The sequence below is a fragment of the Gossypium hirsutum genome, chromosome D10, assembly GCF_007990345.1.
Source record: "Gossypium hirsutum isolate 1008001.06 chromosome D10, Gossypium_hirsutum_v2.1, whole genome shotgun sequence".
NCBI classification, from domain to species: domain Eukaryota; kingdom Viridiplantae; phylum Streptophyta; class Magnoliopsida; order Malvales; family Malvaceae; genus Gossypium; species Gossypium hirsutum.
In genome coordinates this window covers 34,361,320-34,371,296 of record NC_053446.1, presented here as the reverse complement: position 1 = coordinate 34,371,296, position 9,977 = coordinate 34,361,320, and the positions used below count along the sequence as shown (strand labels likewise).

Here is a 9,977-nt window from a genome sequence, read left to right as displayed (position 1 = left end):
ATAGAAGCCATGGAGAAGAATGTTGGAGACGTTCTGGGGCATGTTTCAGATGTGGATCCAATGATCATTTGGTTAAGGATTGTCCTTCTAAGATAGAAGTAAGCATAGAGCAGTCTGTTCGTGGGCCTCAGAAGTTTCAACAAGAGACGAAATGTTCAGTGGCAGCAAAGTTTGGCTCAGTAAAATGAGCACCAAGGATAAATTTTAGTAAGCCAAGTTCTAGAGTGTCTGCCAGAGCGTATGTAATGAAAGAAAAGGAAGATGCTGATCTACTAGAAGTTATATTGGGTAAATTTTCTTTTCTCAGAAATAGTATTTATGCATTGATAGATCCAGGATCCACTCATTCTTATATTTGTACTAAGGTTGTAGAGGGTCTAAGTCTTGAATTTTTATATTCTAAAATGAATGTGTTAGTAACTAATCCACTGAGTCAGAGTACTGTGGTTAATAACATGATAAAGAATTTCCCGTTGGTGTTTGGTGAATACATATTATTAGTAGACTTATTGTTATTGTGTAACAAACAATTTTTCAGTGGTGTCAAAAATAGTAGTTTCTGAACCACAAATTCGACGAGTGAGTCTGTAAATATTATTATTTAATATTTGTGAGACAAATACAATATTATATTGAACGAATAGTAAAGTACAAGTGGTTTGTCGCTAAAGTCAAGTGGCTTTGGAAAATGAGGTATTGAGATCTCATTTTTGTAAATCAAACCCGTAAATATTTTTATTAAATATTTATGGAGTTATTATATAGGTGTACTGAATTTTGGTCTAGAAATTTTAACATTTAGATAGTTAATTAAGGAAAAAGGACTAAATCATAACAGATATAAAGGTTAATCGCTATTATTTAAGATAGACTAAATGTGTCTAAAAGAATAATTAAATGGTTTTAAAATGCAATTATGTCATACCTAAGAATAGTGGATGGTTTATGGATGAATAATAAATAATATGTTAATTTATATTAAAATAAGGCCAATATGTAATAAAACTAATAACAAAAATTAACGGCCATTTTTATTTCATTATCTTCAACCTTTTCCATTGTTCCTCCATTGGAGAGAAAACCAATCTTTTGGCCAAGATTTTCCTTCAAATTGGTAAGTCAATTTTAATCTGTTTCTTGTAAATTTTATATTTTTTAGATTGTTGCAACTAGGTCTAGCTAACCCGTATCTTTGATTTTAAAACTGTTAAAGATTTTGAAACTTTCCATTAATGAATCTTAGATGTTTTTGATAGAAATTAGTAGATTTGGAAGGTATGAAATGATTAAGGACTATTTGATAAAGTAAATTTTGTTAAATTTGCATATAGGGACTAAAACGAAAAGTTGATTAAATTGCCATGAGTTTTTTTTATAAATTTAGGTTTTAGTGGGCTGGAGAAGGACATAATTGAAATTTTAATGAAAAAACAAAGGTCAATTGTGAAAGTTATACTTGTTTCGATTTTAGGGACTAAATTGAATATAATACAAAAGTTTAGGGAGCATTAAAATAATAAAATTAAATTGATATATACTTATAATAGGGTGATATAAGATGTTTGGAATTGATAAATTGGAGCAATTTGAAGAAAATCGAGGAAAAGACAAAAATTGTTTATTAGTCCTTAGAGAGTTATTTGTTTATTGTCTTGACCAGATAAGTTCATACGGTATGATAATGTTAAATTTTTATGCATTTAGATTTATAATTGTAATTATATTTATTTGAAATTTTAATTATTTATAATTTGGTACAAAAAAGGTGAGTGAGAGGATTAAATCAAATACGATGAATTGCAAATTGAAAAATAATTATAGAATTTAGCTTAAATTGAACTGAAATAGAATATTTTTGTGATAATGTGATTAAATGAATTAGTTTGATTTAGAGTGGTTGATAGTGATAAGGACCAAATTGAATATATGTGAAAGTATAATATAATTTTATAATGCGAAATTGAGCATATATTGAGATGATTTATTTCTACCATATTGATAGCGTCGGGAGCAATTATTTGCTTAAGATTTATCCAATGAGGCACTGGGTGCCAAGCTGGTGTGTTGGTTGGATCCATGTATCCGTCTAAGTCTGAGTCATGTTAATAGGGAAATAAATGATAAAAATGAAATATCAAATATTTGAAATGGAAAATGATGTGAAATGGAAGTAAAATGTGAAATGGAATATGAAATTATGGAATGTGTTGGGAACATTGATTGATTATGTCCAATGAATCCATGAAGTTGGAAATTGAGATGGAATGTGATTCGTAATCCATATTAAGAAAGGAAGTAGGAATTGATATTAAATTGGAAATTGATATATATATATGGTATAAAGATGAATTGATATGAAATGATTATGAAAGTTTTTATGATTTAATATGAATTTGATTGAGAATTCAAACTATGAAATGAAAAATAATGTTTGGCATTAATTTGAAATGGGATATATATATGTTTGGAATTAAGTGAATTGAAATGTTGTATGATTGAGTTAATTTATAGTATGATAAATGTTGTGTGACAGCCCTAAAGTGACCCTAGTCGGAAAGCAGTCTCGGGATCGCTAGACCGAGTCACCAAATTATTTGAATGTGATAATTATTGCCTAAAATATGTGAATATAAATGTGTGAAAGTTTTAAGCTTCGATTTAGTTAATTGCATGTGAATTTAGTTGATAGGACTTATGTGAGAAAATTTAGAAATGTGCTAGGCAAATGCAAGTGGCCTAATAGTGCATGTAATCAAAGGGGTGGATTTGCATGTCAATTTCCCCCCATTTAAGTACTAGTGGCCGGCCATGACAAGGGATGATGGGCAAAACATGTCATGAAACATGTTGTGTTAATGGAAAAATAAAATAAGAAGCATGGGCAAAACATGTCATGAAACATGTTGTGTTAATGGAAGAATAAAATAAGAAGCATGGGCAATAAACTAATAAGAAATTGAAGGAAGAAAACAAAGAGAAAATGTAACACCCCGAACCCGAGACCGACACCGGAGTCGAACACAAGGTGTTAGCAGACTTTAAACCCTTTATAAAAATATTTCTCAGACACTGCCAATCTGCGTACTAGTCGCTTTAAAAATCATATCTTGAGTTTCACAACTTGAAAATCAGTTTCGTGATTTTTCCCTGAAACTAAACTCATATGCCCATCTACATATTTTTTTCTAGAATTTTTGGTCAGGCCAATTAGTACAGTTTATTAGTCAAAGTCTCTCATGTTACAGGGATCGACTACACTGACCTTTGCGCATTACGACCTGAATATCTCCCTTCACAGAGCTTCAATACTGATGCCGTTTGTTTCTATAGAAACTAGACTCAGAGAGGAATCTATCCATATATGGTATGACTCCTAATTGTCTCTGGTTAATTTATAATGAATTTCCAAAGTCGGAACAGGGAATCCAGAAACCGTTCTGGCCCTGTCTCACGAGAACCCGAATATCTCTTAACATACTATCCATATGATCTTTTCGTTGCTTCTCTATGAAAATAGACTCATCGAGCTTCGAATACATAATTTATTCATCAATTAATCCCACTTCTACTATTTTTAGTGATTTTTCAATCTCACGTCACTGCTGCTGCCAGCATCTGTTACGAAAGCAACTATGCCCATTTCGTGATTTCTCCTTGATCTAACTAGTAATTCGTCATACATATCACAAATTATGATCACGACTAGCCATGCCAAAGGCTAATCATTGTCAAACATCCCCCTACTACACTATTGCCATATCATGAATTTTAACACCAAAATAATCAATCATGACATATGGCATAAAAAGGTCGAATTATCAAGATTTACGACCTAACGTTATGAAACCAAACCCAACCGAACATTTATGCCATTTTCGCATGGCTAAAAGTTTACATACCAAAGTTCAAACACAACATAATAGCCTATACATGCCGAAATGTTCTCCTAAGCCGACTAAGAAGAAAGTACCAAAACTTGCTAGTCGGTGTGATGACTTCGACGACGGCACGATCACGCAAAAAGAGACGAGTCCAAGAAACCTAGAATAGGTGACAAGCAAACACCGAATGAGTATATAACTCAGTAAGCCATAAGCATTCCACAACCATCCATTAATAAAATTATCACAACAGGAAACAATGAAATGAGGTTAAGTACTCCATCCATACCAAACTATACCATAGTTCCTTAAACCCTATGGTTCAATCTCATACCAAGTCCTACATTGGCCTTTCATACATCATTTTATTTTCGTTATAATCATACAATTAAACGAACTTTCACCTATTCCACAATGAACCTTATGTACGTGACTTCAACTATAATCGTCACATAGGTTCAAAACTTACCAAGCTCAACTCCAAATATAAACATAGCGCCTATTAGCCATGAACTCAAGGTACTTACCTTTTCCGCTGTCCAAAATTGACTCGGTAAAGTCGCACCCTTCATGTAAATAATTTATAGAAAATATATATTGAGTTCGCACACATAGTGCTTAATAATCAACCGCGCACACTTAGTGCCATGTACTTTAAACTCACACACTTAGTGCCATGCATTTCAAGTTCGCACACTTACCTTTTCCGCTGTCCAAAATCGACTCGGTAAAGTCGCACCCTTAATGTAAATAATTTATAGAAAATATATATTGGGTTCGCACACATAGTGCTCAATAATCAACCGCGCACACTTAGTGCCATGCACTTTAAACTCACACACTTAGTGCCATGCATTTCAAGTTCGCACACTTACCTTTTCCGCTGTCCAAAATCGACTCGGTAAAGTCGCACCCTTCATGTAAATAATTTATAGAAAATATATATTGGGTTCGCACACATAGTGCTTAATAATCAACCACGCACACTTAGTGCCATGTACTTTAAACTCGCACACTTAGGGTGCGTTTGGTTCGCTGTATTGGATTAGAGGTGTATTGGGATTAGAGGTGTATTGGATTAGAGGTGTAATAGCTAATCCACTGTTTGGTTGAATGTAATGGAATAGAGGCGTAATAGTAATCTTGTGTTTGGTTGAATGGAATAGAGGTGTAATAGCATAATGGAAAAAACTAAAATGACTAGAATACCCTTAGCATAAAATTGTTTTGGTAAATGATTATTGTTATTGTTATTTAAATTTTAATAAGATTATTATTATCAGTAATAAATAATTTAATCATATTTTAACATAATTATTATTAAATATATTTTAATTAAAATATATAATTTATAATAAAATTCTTAATAATCAATATTCTTATATGAATTTACTCAAATCATAATATATGATACTATAAAATATAATTTGAAATAATTAATATTAAATATATTTTAATTAAAATATATGATTTAATAAAATTCTTAATATTAAATATTCTTATATGAATTTTCTAAAATCATAATATATAATACTATAAAATATAATTTAAAATAATTATTATTAAATATAAGTTAATAAAAATATATAATTTATCATCATACTATAGATAAATATTGAAATTTGTCACTGTACTTTATTTTTATTTATATTTGCCGTTTTTTTTTAAAAAATGAGTAAATTTGTAACTTAATTTTTATGTTATTGAATTTTACCACTAAAATTTAAATTTTATTAATTTTTGCCACTAACTCTTATTTTTTAGTTAAACTCTTATTTTAAATTTATATTGAATTTTTATTTTTTTAAATTACAAATATCTTCATTTAACTTAACGAGTAAATATAATTCTTGACTTTCCTTTCTCATCATCTAAACAAAAGCACAATAAACAAATTGTCAAAAAGAAACCCAAATCCAATAGTTGGGAGATTCAAAAGCTTTCTCCAATAATGTGTTTCTTCTATAAGAAACAATGCTTATAAGCAGCTTGTCAAAGCTCAAAATCTATTTAGTCCTATGTCATACATCCAATGTCATTTGTATATATGCTCCCTCACATCAGCACAAAACACAAGACTCAATATGAAGCATACATGAGAAGAAAACAGTTGGATTGAGTTAATGAAGTACATGCATCTTATGTGTTTTTCTTTCTCAGGGAAAACCTTTCGAGAAAAAAGAAAGTAGAAAAGGAATTAAAAAAATGTTGGTGAAACATTTGAGGAACATGCAAACAAGGTATCCTACAGCTAGTAGTGGTGATGAAATACTCTGCAACAAAATCAGCGCATCTTATAGAATTGAACTCTCGAAACCACACAACGTCGTCCGCTCAATGAATATTTAACCATTATATCAACGTCTCGGGGATTCTTCTTGTTTGGTGCAACAGTCATGCTCCCAATTATTGTCTCCCCTTCACAGATGGTTAACACATCCTCTAGATATAGGACTGTTTGCTTCCAATGGGTAGCTCGCGATCTTGGTCCTGCATTTTGTATTTGCCATTAGCCAAGTACCAGTCCAACCCTTTAACCTACAGCTTAATTGCAGAAACCTTATGAGCCCTCAAACTGATATATATTGCCGAATCTTGATAAGAAGAAGCAAAGGAGAGAAAAGGGGTTTTCCAGGAATAAAAGAAAATGAAAATGAATACCTTGAAAACGGCATAATTAGAAAACAACATGCTCAGTTAGTAAGCAATAAAGAATATTTAGTTTAAATGACAGGAAGGAAGTCTAATTCATTATGCACTCCTTTGTGCTAATAGGAACCATTTCATAGTCGAGCATACCAACAATCAGAAACAGAAACTTATATAATATCCAAGGCAACACCAATGTTCGTGAAGAGAATTCAGAATTATGAACAGCCAAAAACAAAACTTGAAAATAACCTACATAAAAGCGTTCAATGTTATATTTCATATTTACTCCAGGCTAATGTTATTTTCTCCACCAATTTTAAAAACATTGAGCATGACTAACTATCCACAGAAGCAAGTAAGAAAACGAAATTCTAAATTCCACAAAAGAAACCAACTACTGCAAAACTTGAAAGCATCAGGAATAACCATTCTCTTGTCTTATCATATGGTGCAAGAATCCCCTCATAAGCCTTCAATTCACACCAGCGAAAGCTGCCACTCCATGCTTAGTCTTTGCAAAGAATCATCCTGCAATCAAAGCAAATATCAATTACCATAAGGACAGTCAAAATGAAGCCCAGTTATATACTCCATATATGCTGAAGCCAAACACATTGCCTTTGCACCATAAGATTCATAGACCTTGTCAACTATTAGTTTTCTCTCAATCCAACAATAATAACCTCAAGCACACTCATTCTACTCTCTTTCAATTCGTCCCTACATTTTACCTATAACCAACTATAACAAACACACAGATCTCTAACAAGAAAAACCAATAGCAAACTCTCATTATTAAACATAAAGCCAATTTGATTAGGAAACTACTTTGGAGGAAGATTGGCAGTAAGTTGCTCAAGTCAAGACTGGGAAACGGATCTCTAGATTCAATTTTGTAACACATGCAAGTTTACCAAGTCTACCACTCATTTCACTACACAAAGACACCCTGAAAATATTGCATTCGATCATTTCACAAGAAAATAGATTGATAATCTAAACATCCATCAGTATTGCAAATGATAAGCTAGAATTGGCAGAGATTTACAGGTCCATGATAGAAAGTAAAGCAATCCAGTATAATAGAACCAGAAAGCCTCACATAGAAAAGAACATATATGATATTAAAATCAATAAAAACCTGGGAGGAGTTTGTCCCAGCGAAGCATGTCCTCTTCATCACCAGTTGAGTACAAATTAGTAAAATTTGACTCGAACTCTTCATCATCCACATCGTCTCGTGGTTGCACCTCCAATTCATCCATCAATTCATCATCGGTCTCCTCATGCTTCCCAGCCAACTTTAAAAATTGACATCTTTTCTTCCTGTGTTCAGTCAATGGAGTTTTAGGATCCGCAGAAGTATTCTTGGTTTTGTTATCAACAACAGCTAGGATCTGTCTTGCAAATTGATTTGCTTGAAGCATTTCACCCACTGTTTCCCCTACTAACATTGCTGGTAATGACATTCTCCTACATTCACCTGCATCAAAAAGGTTGGATAAATCCAATTATTTGCCATCTTAGCTTGCTCAACGAAGTTGAACTTTGAAAAAGATCATTTCATAAAAAATTAGCTTATAAAGGAAAGCTAGTTTAATTGGGTTTAGGGTATATATGTATCTAACCACACTCAAGTGCAAGAGAGTACAAGAGGTAGACAAATATGGCATTCTAAAAGTTACCTTGTAGTGGATATTTATATAGGAAATTCAAAATGAATGATAAATTCAAGAAACAATGCTCAAGAGAGGGACAGGACTTGCTTGTGGACTAATATAAAAAGATAATTTAGATTAAAATATCATATCTATAGTCGACTAACTACTGCAGTAGAAATTAGGGGTGTAATTGAGTTGAGCCAAGCTCCAATGTTGATAAGTTTGAGTTTAAATTCGACTTGAAATTCGAAACTTGATACTTGATACTTGATTTCCACATATGCTAATTTTCAATCAAACCCCAGTATTAGGGGACTGCTTCAACGAGACAAGGATGTAGAAAATGAGCATTAGCATATGTACAAATGTAATAAGAAAATGAACTTTGGTCTCCCCTGCAACAACTCTTTTTTTAAGTAACATCAACGAATGGGCATCAAGGTGGTTTTTTTTCATAAGAAAATGTAATTAGAAGGGAGAAGAGATTTACAAATACAAATATTAAACCTCATATCATCAAATACAGATTCGAAGGTTAGGGCAGACAAGGTTAGGGAGAAGAGATTCAATTTCTACAAATGTTGAATCTTTCGTCATAAAAAAACATAAAAGGGAAAACATGTTGAAAGAATGTTAGGGCAGACAATGTTTACCTTGATTGAATTGGGATTCACTGCATTTGAAGTCACTGCATTTGGAGATAATTGGTAGACAATTTCAAGAGACTTCCCTACTCACTGCATTTGAAGAAAACAAAAAAACAAAAATAAAGAAACAATATTTCAAGAACAGATCATTAAATTCATGGTATATATAAAGAAATTTAATTGAAATCAAAGGAATAGAAGAAGGGAGAAGCGTACTTGGGAACCATTGCTGCTACTCTCTGTTACTCTGTTACCTCATACGATTCGTAATTGAAGGCCTTGTTGAGGGTTGTTAGGGTTTGTTAAAGGGTTGGTCAGGATAGAAGCATGAAAAGGAGGGAGAAGGTTGGAAGGAAATGGAAAGAAAAATGAAAAAAAGAAGAAGATGTTTCAGACGTGAGAAAGAAATGAGAAATGAGAAATAAATGAGAAGACGGCTGGGGAGGGTAAAACAGACTCTGATTAGCTAATCCTTACTTTTGGAAGGTATTAGAAATCAGCGTTGAAGCAGAGAAAATAAGGAATACCTCCGTAATGTAATAGGCCCGTATTAGGGCAATACATTGAACCAAACAAGGGATTAAGTGGGCCCACGGAATAGGGGTGTAATGGCTAATCCATTACACCCAACCAAACATGGTGTTAGTGCTGTACAATTTAAACCCGCACACTTAGTGCCAATCTCAGGACCGTGAACACTTATTGCCCGCACACTTAGTGTCGAAAACCAGCCACTCAATAGGCTTCACTTCCTTTTTACATTCGACAAATTTCATCTCTACTTACATATACATTTGTATACATTTCATCTCATTAAACACACTGGTATAGGTATTACGATCCTTTAAATCAATACCAAAGATATGCTTAATGACTTACTTGTGTTGGGTAAGATGGTTCCAACTCGGCTACTCGATGATCTTTTCTTTGCCTTTGCTCGATTCTCCTCCTTTAACTCCTTGAGCTTAATCAATAAATCAACTAGTTTAACCGCCTTGCTAAATATTTACAATCCAATTACACATGCATATGTATGTTAGTATATTCGGCAATCACCCTTACTAATCACCCACTTGATCAATTATGGAGAATCAAAGTTAATATCACAATGTGTACCCTATATGGCCCATTATACA

General features: G+C 32.7%; 1 protein-coding gene across 2 annotated transcripts; it reads right to left on the bottom strand.

The window, feature by feature from the left end:
• Window positions 1-5,776: 5,776 nt before the first annotated feature.
• LOC107914981 (uncharacterized) lies at window positions 5,777-9,480 on the bottom strand. 2 transcript variants are annotated; one of them, XR_001689123.2, is made up of 4 exons: window positions 9,058-9,480; window positions 8,848-8,931; window positions 7,675-8,016; window positions 5,777-6,419 (listed from the first exon to the last, which is right to left on the bottom strand). XR_001689123.2 is itself a non-coding variant. In XM_016844064.2 (4 exons), the coding sequence occupies exons 3-4, from the start codon at window positions 8,000-8,002 to the stop codon at window positions 6,166-6,168; spliced, it is 534 nt and encodes a 177-aa protein (XP_016699553.1). In that variant the 5' UTR covers window positions 8,003-8,016; window positions 8,848-8,931; window positions 9,058-9,456; the 3' UTR covers window positions 5,978-6,165. The 2 variants fall into 2 exon arrangements, 1 of the variants encoding a protein (XP_016699553.1); XM_016844064.2 differs by having other exon boundaries at window positions 5,978-6,371; window positions 9,058-9,456.
• Window positions 9,481-9,977: the final 497 nt, after the last annotated feature.

Coding starts and splice junctions, on each gene's coding strand:
- LOC107914981 (XM_016844064.2), bottom strand. CDS start 8,002: ATGTCATTACCAGCAATGTTAGTAGGGGAAACAGTGGGTGAAATGCTT. Junction 6,372..7,674: donor CTGGGACAAACTCCTCCCAG/GTTTTTATTGAT, acceptor TACAAAATGCAG/GACCAAGATCGCGAGCTACC.